Source organism: Schistocerca gregaria, chromosome 7 (genome assembly GCF_023897955.1).
Source record: "Schistocerca gregaria isolate iqSchGreg1 chromosome 7, iqSchGreg1.2, whole genome shotgun sequence".
NCBI lineage: Eukaryota > Metazoa > Arthropoda > Insecta > Orthoptera > Acrididae > Schistocerca > Schistocerca gregaria.
In genome coordinates this window covers 379,409,911-379,422,195 of record NC_064926.1, presented here as the reverse complement: position 1 = coordinate 379,422,195, position 12,285 = coordinate 379,409,911, and the positions used below count along the sequence as shown (strand labels likewise).

Below are 12,285 nucleotides of genomic sequence, written 5' to 3'. Positions count from 1 at the left end.
TTAGGTGGTAACCACTTCCATAAAGTTCTTAGATGATACCATGTATTCAGCAAGTTGCATCTGCATTGCAGATACTTTACTTGAACTTGTTTCAAATTTGATTTTATACGTTTTCTTTGTTATGATGTACTCACAATATGAGACCACAATGACTTATCTTGGGCAACATTCCACAAAAATATTTAGCATCCTGCCATGTTCTCTGATTTTCAGACTGAATACTTTTAAAGAGTCCTTTTTTAAACCTGGATACGTTGTTATTGTTGTTGTTGTTGATGATGATGATGATGTTGTTGTTGTTGTGATCTTCAGTCCTGAGACTGGTTTGATGCAGCTCTCCATGCCACTCTATCCTGTGCAAGCATCTTCATCTCCCAGTACCTACTGCAACCTACATCCTTCTGAATCTGCTTAGTGTATTCATCTCTTGGTCTCCCTCTACGATTTTTACCCTCCACGCTGCCCTCCAGTACTAAATTGGTGATCCCTTGATACCTCAGAACATGTCCTACCAACCGATCCCTTCTTCTTGTCAAGTTGTGCCACAAACTTCTCTTCTCCCAATCCTATTCAATACCTCCTCGTTAGTTATGTGATCTACCCATCTAATCTTCAGCACTCTTCTGTAGCACCACATTTCGAAAGCTTCTATTCTCTTCTTGTCCAAACTATTTATTGTCCATGTTTCACTTCCATACATGGCTACACTCCATACAAATACTTTCAGAAATGACTACCTCACACTTAAATCTATACTCAATGTTAACAAATTTCTCTTCTTCAGAAACGCTTTCCTTGCCATTGCCAGTCTACCTTTTATATCCTCTCTACTTCGACCATCATCAGTTATTTTGCTCCCCAAATAGCAAAACTCCTTTACTACTTTAAGTGTCTCATTTCCTAATCTAATTCCCTCAGCATCACCCGACTTAATTTGACTACATTCCATTATCCTCGTTTTCCTTTTATTGATTTTCATCTTAAACCCTCCTTTCAAGACACTGTCCATTCCGTTCAACTGCTCTTCCAAGTCCTTTGCTGTCTCTGACAGAATTACAATGTCATCGGCGAACCTCAAGGTTTTTATTTCTTCTCCCTGGATTTTAATACCTACTCCTAATTTTTCTTTTGTTTCCTTTACTGCTTGCTCAATATACAGATTGAATAACAACAGGGAGAGGATGCAACCCTGTCTTACTCCCTTCCCAACTACTGCTTCCTTTTCATGTCCCTCGACTCTTATAACTGCCATCTGGTTTCTGTACACATTGTAAGTAGCCTTTCGCTCCCTGTATTTTACCTCTGCCTGCTTTCTTTGGGATTGGAATTATTATGTTCTTCTTGAAGTCTGAGGATATTTCGCCTGTTTCATACATCTTGTTCACCAGATGGTAGAGTTTTGTCAGGACTGGCTCTCCCAAGGCCGTCAGTAGTTCTAATGGAATGTTGTTTACTCCGGGGGCCTTGTTTCGACTCAGGTCTTTCAATGCTCTGTCAAACTCTTTATGCAGTATCGCATCTCCCATCTCATCCTCATCCACATCCTCCTCCATTTCCATAATATTGTCCTCAAGTACATCGCCCTTGTATTGACCCTCTATATACTCTTTCCACCTTTCTGCTTTCCCTTCTTTGCTTAGAACTGGGTTTCCATCTGAGCTCTTGATGTTCATACAAGTGGTTCTCTTTTCTCCAAAGGTCTCTTTAATTTTCCTGTAGGCAGTATCTATCTTACCCCTAGTGAGACGTTTGTATTCCTTTTTGTCTGCTTCATTTACTGAATTTTTATGTTTTCTCCTTTCATCAATTAAATTTAATATTTTTTCTGTTACCCAAGGATTTCTACTAGCCCTCGTCTTTTTACCTACTTGATCCTCCGCTGCCTTCACTACTTCATCCCTCAAAGCTACCCATTCTTCTTTTACTGTATTTCTTTCCCCCATTCCTGTCAATTGTTCCCTTATGCTCTCCCTGAAACTCTGTACAACCTTTGGTTCTTTCAGTTTATCCAGGTCCCATCTCCTTAAATTCCCACCTTTTTGCAGTTTCTTCAGTTTTAATCTACAGGTCATAACCAATAGATTGTGGTCAGAGTCCACATCTGCCCCTGGAAATGTATTACAATTTAAAACCTGGTTCCTAAATATCTGTCTTACCATTATATAACCTATCTGATACCTTTTAGTATCTCCAGGGTTCTTCCATGTATACAACCTTCTTTCATGATTCTTAAACCAAGTGTTAGCTACGATTAAGTTGTGCTCTGTGCAAAATTCTACCAGGCGGCTTCCTCTTTCATTTCTCTCCCCCAATCCATATTCACCTACTACGTTTCCTTCTCTCGATGATGATGATGATGGTGATGAAATGTCGTGTAGATATTAAGATCTCAACTGTATTGCATTTTAATCTTCACTGGATTGAGAAAGAACTGTTTGTAAGTTACAAACTGATCAGCATTATCTGCTCAAATTATATGTTTTATATGTGCATATTCATATGTGTCAAGTGAGCAAGGTGGTAAAGAGGGCAAGCCATTGGAGTTGACTTCTGGAGGAATGATGTTCAAATCCTGTACAGTCATCCCAACTTAGGTTTCCATTGTTTTTCCCAAAATCGCACGCGCGCACACACACACACACACACACACACACACACACACACACACACACACACACACACGCGCGCGCGCGCGCGAAGTCAGATTCATTTCGATGTGGCACTCCACATGATATTCATGTGGCCTTGAGGATGTTCTTACCTATTTAAGCACATGATTCTGAGATAGAGGCCTGACTATTATACAGCTGGTTTGCTGTACCAATTTATATGGACCAAAGACATGCCCTTGGATATATCAATTGCAAAATCATTAGCTTGAAACTTCGTATTCCTGTCCTGTAACTTGTAGGTCATTATACAAGCATTTTTCAGTTTCCTCTATTGATGTGTAAGCTAACATTACCAAGACATTCCTTAACAAAAAGCCAGCTACTATTTACGTTAGATTAGTATAGGTCCATTTGACCAGGAGATCACAAGCTTTTCTTCTTATGATTGACACTGTGCACCATCCACCCTGAATGTTCCAAAACTGATTTTATTCCTGGTGTATAAGTGACATCAGTGCTGTCATTATGGTAGCAGTTTGGACTAACACCTGCATTCAATTAGTAAGTTGTGAACAGGCAGTGCAGACATAGTGTGTCAACACAATTGCGTCACAAACCGCAATGGATGGAACAGTTCCACATCAAGCGTTCAAGATATTCCCAAGAAAGTTTTAAAGACAAGAAAAGTGTGCAAAGTCTATCTCACAACACTGTGTGGACACTTGCCATTACTTAACTGAAACGAAAAATGGAAGCATCTCTTTTCTGAGAAAAATAGTCATGGATGACAAGACTTTGTGTTATCAATACAAACTTGTCACAAAACAACAAAGTGAAGACTAGATCCCTGAAGAAGGTGCACTGTAATGCTTGAGTTGAACATCACCAAGAAAGACTTTTATGACAGTTTCGCATGGTTGTATGAACATTTTTGTGCATTGTACTCATATCGGGATGCTACATAGAACAGCTGGAGCATTAAAATTACTGTCTTAACTTTTCTTTATGTTTTTATTAACCCATTCTCGAAACTTTTTGCACTAATGAAGTACACCATCTTCTCATCATTTTTCATGATCTCAGTACAAGATAATCATTCAGATCTGTTGTGTACCAAGCAAGACATATCAACAAACACTGTGAGAGGCTGCCACCACACAGGCATAACCACTCGCCTGGTATCTCTCAGCAATCTCCATATGGCGTTCACAAACGACGATGTCTTCTGCTTCTACACCACTTTCTCTGGCACACTGTATGTTCACTGACAGTGGGAACAGCTAATAGGGTACAAGGTCATCAGCGGACTACTTTACTTCAAACTTGTACTGGTGGGCCGATGGTCTCAAAACACGATGTGCATCTGTCACTCACCAGTTTCACACCAACAGTTTGAAAGTTCACATCAGTGTCTGCAGTTAGCTCAGACAGTATTCCCTACCTTCTGATTTAGCAGGAGCTAAAGCCTTAATATCAGTGAGACTTACAATATTACAGACAGCCAAAAGACTCAAAGTTAGATATCATTGTATTAGGTTTAGCAAAACAAGTGCCAAGCATCAAAGTGTATCAAAGTTAAGTACCATTTCATAATGTTCCCAATAAATGTTATTTGTGAGTTCCAGTATTAGGAAAACGATAGATTGCTACTCGCCATACAGTGGAGGGTTGAGTCACAGACGGGCACACCAAAAAGACTGCTAAAACAAGAAAGCTTATGGGCGAAAGGTCTTCTTCTGAATTAGGCAACCTACACACACACTCACACAAACAGAACTCACATACACATGCCCACTGTCTCTGGGTGCCGAGAACAGACTGCGAGCAACAGTGCATGATACGAGAGGCAATCTGGTTGGTGGGGGTAGGGAGGAAGCTGGGCTGCAGAGGGATAGCAGGGTAGGGGCGGTGGCTACTGCTCCCCACCCCTACCCCACTAACCCTTTCCCTCCCCACCCCAGCCTGATTCCTACCTACCCAACCAAGAGTGCCTCTCTCATCACGCGCTGTTACTTGCAGTCTGGCCTCGGCAGCCAGAGACAGTGGTCGTGTGTGTGTGTGTGTGTGTGTGTGTGTGTGTGTGTGTGTGTGTGTGTGTGTGTTTGTTTTGCCTAATTCAGGAGAAGGCCTTTTGGCCAAAAGCTTACTTGTTTAGCAGTCATTTTGGTGTGCCTGTCAGCGACTCAACACTCCACTATTCAGTGAGTAGCAATCTATCCTTTTCATAACATTGTCATTATTCCATCCCGGATTTTCCATTATTGGTTAGTTTTCACTGTGATGCCACACCTTTGTTATAACATGCACTGTCACGGCAAGTGTTCACTTATCACACCATGCAACAACCACTGTTAAGGAACTGTAGGAAAACATTTCTTCTGTTTATGTGGATGTTTGTGCTGAATTAAGATTAGCATTCAGTTCCTACATTCATAGCAATATCATTGGATTTGCCACTTCCGCTCTACTTGACCACCACATGAATGTCCAACCTTTTATCATTCACAATTGCCAAGCATTTGTAGTTACCTCCTGGTGGGTAAAAAATTTTTTATGAGGGATACAACAAAAAATTGATTCTGACACTAAATTATTTAAAACAATCCTCACTATTAGGAGTATTTCAATTTAACTCTAATAGTTATTTATAGGTAACCAATAATTGCCTAAAATTTTTGAATACAAGAATTACTGCACAAAATAATGCTATGGCTGCCACAAATTCTGTAAGAAAAATGACTGGTTGGTTGGTTGATTTGGGGGAGGGCACCAAAAAGTGAAGTCATCAGTCCCATCGGATGAGGGAAGGATGGGGAAGGAAATCGGCTGCCCCTTAAAAGGAACCATCCCATCATTTGCCTGAAGCAATTTAGGAAATCACAGAAAACTTAAATCAGAATGGTCAAAAAATGAATTACATTGTTTGAAATTTGCATGTAGTTAGTGATGATACCAAATTATCATAACCATCTACTTACTAAGCATGGTACATCTAGTAGTCTGACAGAGTTACTGCCTTACTATCTGATCACTGCTTCATCAGCATGCTTGACAACCAAATAGATAGACACATGTAAGGTGAAGTGCATGTAAAACTGGTGTCAAGAATTTTGCTAACTTCTCAATTCATTTTGGAATTTCTTACATGAAATGGAAGTTGGTGAGAGGCATATTTTTCTGTTTAGGTGATTTGCATCTGGCAAGAAATCGGCAACTTACAGCATTGTATTTCCTTTATCACAGGACAAAAATATCTGATAACTTATATCAATAAACAAAGCCATGATTGCATGCTAATTGTGTATTTTTATTTTTGATGGCCAGCTTTAATCTTTTAAGAGATCACCTTCAGATCTTACATTCCTTGATGACATTAGGAACTACTGGCATGGGGCAGATATGTCTGTGCAGGCATGGAGAAAACTGCAGCAGTGAGCAATGTTCTCCACGCCTGCACAGATGGACCTGCTTCACGCCAGTGGTTCCTATTGTTATCAAGGAATGTAAGATCTGAAGATGATATCTTAGAAGATCGAAACCAGTTATTTAAAAATAAAAATACACAATTTAAAAGTGATAATGATTGTGTTTATTGTTACAAGTTATAATATTAATAAACTGCTGTTTTTCCTGGAGCAATGCCCCAACAAACTATATCTGTGTTAGTAGATTGTACAACTAGTAGACATTAACTTGTTCTCAATCCACTTGACAGAGAGGGCAGGTGTGGGGACTGGGTATAGACTGTCATATGTCAGCAGCTAGTACACTCATTACAAATGCCGGTGGAGAGCCCAGCCAGCACTCTGTGCCTATGAGTATACACAATACAGCTTCAAGAATTTCAAGAGAATATACAACTGTTTGTTTTGTGCATATTTCTGTTAGTGTCATCACAGTGATACCCCATATCTCTTCATCTCAAAGTGTGAGCATTGATAAAATTGTATTTCAGTTTATCTTAAATGAAACTCTTTACTGCAGTGTGTTAATAACAGTACATAACCTAGACTTGACTCTTTCCAGACACTGCATCAGACACACATACACTTTCCTGATACAAAACCTCCTGGTTTATGAGAAAATTGAAATACAAAATGCTTATGACTCGATGCACCTTATAGCCAGAATGAAAAGTTCTTGCCTTTCAGGGTGCAATGCTCTCCCAACTGAATACTGCTCACAGAAGGTAATGATTTAGGTTTGTCATGCTATGGCAAGCAGTTTTAATCTGCCACACAGGTCTATTCTGGCACACACTGTTTAACATCTATCATGAAAATTTACATTTCCTGGTGCAATATTCTAAACATGGGCCCCTCAATGAATTTATCTTGAGTTACAATGCAGAAAGGCTGATGCTTTGATTGCTGGAGAAGGAAATGTGCAACAGGTAGCAATTTGAAAGCATATTTTCCTAAAGGTGTTTCTTCTACAGTGATATCGATCTAAAACAGCAAAGTATTTTGCATGAGACGTGAAGCTGTTGACTGCTACAACTTTTCCAAGGTTAACAATGTTTATCAAAGGCAGCAGACTCAACTCTGTCACACAATTTTAGCATGTTATGAAGATATATCACTGTGTCATTTTGTACAGTTTTAATGACAACTCAATTGGCAGCCTGAAGACCAAAGAAAAACTGTGGTGTATTTACAGTACTTTCAACTGCAGTCTGAAGTTGCTCTCCAGGACTATCTTATCAGTGCTCAACCTGGCTTCAGTGCTGTTTTAAGCAGTTTCAGACTTGCTTGGAAGACAGCACTACCTACTAACAAATAAAGTGCCAATATTTAATAGCGTTATAACTTTTTTAATGCTAAATAATGAATGGCAAGTATGGCATTAATTTATAAATCAGCTAATTAATTTTTTAAAGTACCGCATGCGACTGAGAAGCTCTGATGCCTGCTAAGGTTGTGCATCTATATGCTAGACACTATCATTTGCTTCAGCATGCTCTATTGATTGCTCACACTTTCATTTGCATGTGAACAGTACTATATACTCCTTCACTAAGTATATCATTCATATTGATTGAGAATTATTTGAAAATTGCCTGACCATTAAATATAAGAATGGAAAAAAAAACATTACATCCAAGTAGTTTCAAAAAATATAATGCCTGTGTCTGTAAGCATGCAGAATAGGTAAGAATGGAATGAGGTAAAAAATGTATTGCCAAAGGGAGCAAATCCATAAGCATTTGTGTTGGCCTCATAAACAAGCCTTCAACTGAAGGTATTACCTCCAAGCAGAAAACACTTAATGCTACATAGTGCACAACTCATAACTGCTGGAAACATGCTAAATTCATTAAGTTTTATTAATGAGCTCTGGATGAATTATGTTTGCACACTTACACACAATGCTTTACACATAAGATGTGACAGAGTAACTTACTTTAACCTTGTGCTTCTTTGTTGCATCCCATCCAAGCTTGGATTTGCTGCCTAATGAAGGGGCTGCAGAGGACTGTTCGTCCCCTCCACTGGCAGGAAGTTTTTCTAATTGGGATCCAGGCTCCGTCCCTACACCTACCTGCAACCATCAGTTGTATCTCTACTTCCCATCTCAGATTAATCCTTCTGACCAGGTGCAAGGATTAGAGGCATGAGACAAAAGTGATGGGTTTCAAATTAAAACAGAAAATATGATCTGTTTCAAATTAAGATAAGAAGACTTGAAAAATCTTAATCAAAATTATTCTAAGTGCTGTTATGACACATTTCCATATCATTTTAAGTGCACGAAGTATTGGATGCACCAAAAAGCAGCACCAAGTTCTTTGTCTTCTTATTACTACATCAAACCAAAAAATAATGATTACTATATGTGACTTTTGCAAGATATTAAAGGACTTGCAAGTCTCTAAAAATCAACTGCTCTTGAGTATTCTGGGACAATTAACAAAAAAGCTAATTGTTTGCTTGTTTAATTGAAGAGGGAAAGACTGAAAATATCTGAAGTTTTATTACTGTTCAGCAGCAGACAGTTACATAATATGATTAACTTTAGCTCTCAGATAATTACCCCCTATGCAAAATATGATTAATGGCATGATTGCTTCACATTAAAAACAGACTTTCACAACAATACATCTATCTTGTTAATAGCTGAAACAAAACACTCAGTAGCCACCCATAAGTACTGAGTTTCATCAAACTAGAGATAGCGTCCTTTCTTCTTTAAATATTTTTCTCACTTGAAGGACTATAAATTGTAGTATATTCGGCACCCTGCATCTTGGACAGCACCTGACAATACTGAGATAATAAGGAAAATCTATTTTTGTCTGCTGTTTTGTACGATGGGCTCTAGCTTGAGTACCAGCAGAATACAAATATATAGAAACTGAATACTGGTTTTAAAATGCATGTAATAATATTCAAAAACTGTTTCTTACTATCACCTGGATATGCTAATTTCTTAACAATACATTCAATGGCAATTTTTCCTTCATCAAAATGTAAAATTCTACATCTGGATGGTTTCCTGATTTTTCAAAACATCATAAGTAATGTAAGTGAAATGCAATAACTTATGTCCAACTTTACACATTCACATGTACTGGTAGTTTAATAATGTGCATCTTTAATCTCAGTTTTATTTCTAATGGACATCTGCTGCCATGCTACAGAGGAGAGATGTAGATTGTGCTATGATTTATGTACATGTTCACTCTGTATTTTTCAGCTGCTTTAGCATTTACCAATTCAAGACATACTTCATATCAGTTACGTAACAAGAAAACTAGGATGAAAGATGGTATTTAGAATGTTAAAAACAGGTGGTCACTAAAATAATGGGATATATGAATGAATTCTGGATCACTTTTAGCCTAGTGTCTACTGCAATTAACTTTCAAATGCATATGTAAAATTTGTGAATTGCTTCAAAAGCTACTTTTAAGCATTTATTATACAGTGTAACACTTTGTTCTCTTGGTAGAAATGGAAGAGGAAATCTGTTTTGGGTTTCCTACTCCAAAACCAACCACAAAAGCTTGACGATGTTCATGTGCAATGATAGGAAAGGAAGTAGACTTGTGAGTTTTCCAATTCCATCTGTATATTTTTCCAACCAGAAGAAAACTACCAATGTGACTTTGAGAGTAATGTTATCTTGGAATGTAGGACCTTTTTATGGAACAAATTTGTAGCATGGAATGCACTGATCACATAGTCCATCCAAATAGTACATTTTTGTAAGAGTAACAACATGATCATAGTAATACCATGAATAATGGGACACATGAATGAAAGAATTAATGAATTACAGTGTTTCCTCAGTTGAGGGATATGATTTTCCTATGTTTTTGGTCTACAAAAAGCCAATGTGCAGCCATCAATCAGACACTCTATGGTAAACAACAATCTCAATCAAAAGTGCAAAATTTAATAATTTTTCAATGAACCATATATTCTGCAGCAAATAGTTTTCTAGTTGTTGTTGCTTAACATACTCATCAGTGAAAGATTTATATCCTGAGGAAGTAGCATGTTTCAAGCAGAACCAATGTTCCACACAAATTTCAATATTGGAACAAACATGGTTTGAAATGCACAACTATAGTAAGTTGTCCTTGAATGGTTTACTTCCACCTCAGATCTCATTCTTACCAAAAACATATGTGTTGAAATGAAATGGATTATATGAGGGAATTTGTAAGATCCTGCCCTGAGGGCCCGAGAAAACATTTCGTAGGCCATTCCTGCTGCCATAAAAAAAAGGAATTTATTGAACACTTATTAAACTTCGTTCTTTCCACGGTGAAAATGAATAAAAATGGAAGTCTTGGACAAAGCACTAAATGGTGATGATACTACATGCTGTATCCTTTAGATGGCCAAAATACTTGAATACGACCTCTGATCTCTTTGATCAATTAGTTTTATTGTTTGACAGAAATTATTTAAAAGAAACAGCTTGAAGCACAGGTTAAACCAAATACTACTGTTATGTGACACCATTCCAGCTTGTCAGATAACTCACTTAGCCACTAAGACACCAACAATATTTTGACCGACTCCACCACATCACACTGAGCGTATTTTCTAGATGTGTATGTTCAGAAATAACAGGTTTCTTTGTGTTTTCTATAAGATGTCAGGTATTTTAGAGGCAGCGGGCATGTGGAATATATAATAGAAAGAAACTTCCACATGGGAAAAATATATTAAAAACAAAGAGATTCCAAGACATACCAAGCAGGAAAGCGCCGGTAGATAGCCACAATGAATAAAACACACACACACAGAATTTCGAGCTTTCGCAACCGGCGGTTGCTTCGTCAGGAAAGAGGGAAGGAAAAGGAAAGATGAAAGGATGTGGGTCTGTATATGTATGGATGGATATGTCTGTGTGTGTGTGTGTGTGTGTGTGTGTGTGTGTGTGTGTGCGTGTGTGCGCGAGTATATACCTATCCTTTTTTCCCCCTAAGGTAAGTCTTTCCACTCCCGGGATTGGAATGACTCCTTACCCTCTCCCTTAAAACCCACATCCTTTCGTCTTTCCCTCTCCTTCCTCCTTTCCTGAAGAAGCAACCGTTGGTTGCGAAAGCTAGAAATTTTGTGTGTGTATTTGTGTGTTATTTTATAGTGCCTGTCTACCGACACTTTCCCACTTGGTAAGTCTTGGAATCTTTGTATATATATATATATAGATGACGTAAATAAAATAGAAAAAAACTTCCACATGGGAAAAATATATTAAAAATAAAGATTCCAAGACTTACGAAGTGGGAAAGCGCCGGTAGATAGGCACAATGAATAAAACACACAAACACACACACATAATTTCGAGCTTTCGCAACCGGCGGCTGCTTCGTCAGGAAAGAGGGAAGGAAAAGGAAAGATGAAAGGATGTGGGTTTTAAGGGAGAGGGTAAGGAGTCATTCCAATCCCGAGAGCGGAAAGACTTACCTTAGCAGAAAAAAAGGATAGGTATATACTCGCGCACCGCGCGCGCACACACACACACACACACACACACACACACACACACACACACAAACATATCCATCCATACATACACAGGCACAAGCAGACATATTTTCATAAATATGTCTGCTTGTGTATGTGTATGTATGGATGGATATGTGTGTGTGTGTGTGTGTGTGTGCGCGCGCGCGCGAGTGTATACCTATCCTTTTTTCCCCCTAAGGTAAGTCTTTCCGCTCCCGGGATTGGAATGACTCCTTACTCTCTCCCTTAAAAACCACATCCTTTCATCTTTCCTTTTCCTTCAATCTTTCCTGACGAAGCAGCCGCCGGTTGCGAAAGCTCGAAATTCTGTGTGTGTGTTTGTGTGTCTTATTCATTGTGCCTATCTACCGGCGCTTTCCCGCTTGGTAAGTCAGAAAGAAACTTCCACATGGGAAAAATATATTACAAACAAAGATTCCAAGACTTACCAAGTGGGAAAGCGCCGGTAGACAGGCACAATAAATAAAACACACAAACACACACACAGAATTTCTAGCTTTCGCAACTGACGGCTGCTTCTTCAGGAAAGAGGGAAGGAGAGGGAAAGACGAAAGGATGTGGGTTTTAAGGGAGAGGGTAAGGAGTCATTCCAATCCCGGGAGCGGAAAGACTTACCGTAGGGGGAAAAAAGGACAGGTGTACACTCACACATACACACACATCCATCGGCACATATACCACGATAT

General features: G+C 38.7%; 1 protein-coding gene across 6 annotated transcripts in view; it reads right to left on the bottom strand.

Annotated features, from left to right (window-relative positions):
• LOC126281787 (protein AF-9) overlaps nucleotides 1–12,285 on the bottom strand; it is a 110,116-nt gene that overhangs the window by 50,663 nt on the left and 47,168 nt on the right. For 3 of the 6 annotated variants that reach the window (XM_049980995.1, XM_049980994.1, XM_049980997.1), the window contains exon 4: nucleotides 8,016–8,153. The exons of the other annotated variants lie outside the window; for them this stretch is intronic. In XM_049980995.1, the coding sequence (XP_049836952.1) occupies nucleotides 8,016–8,153 (138 nt within the window). The remainder of the gene's footprint in view (nucleotides 1–8,015; nucleotides 8,154–12,285) is intronic. 6 annotated transcript variants of the gene reach the window in all.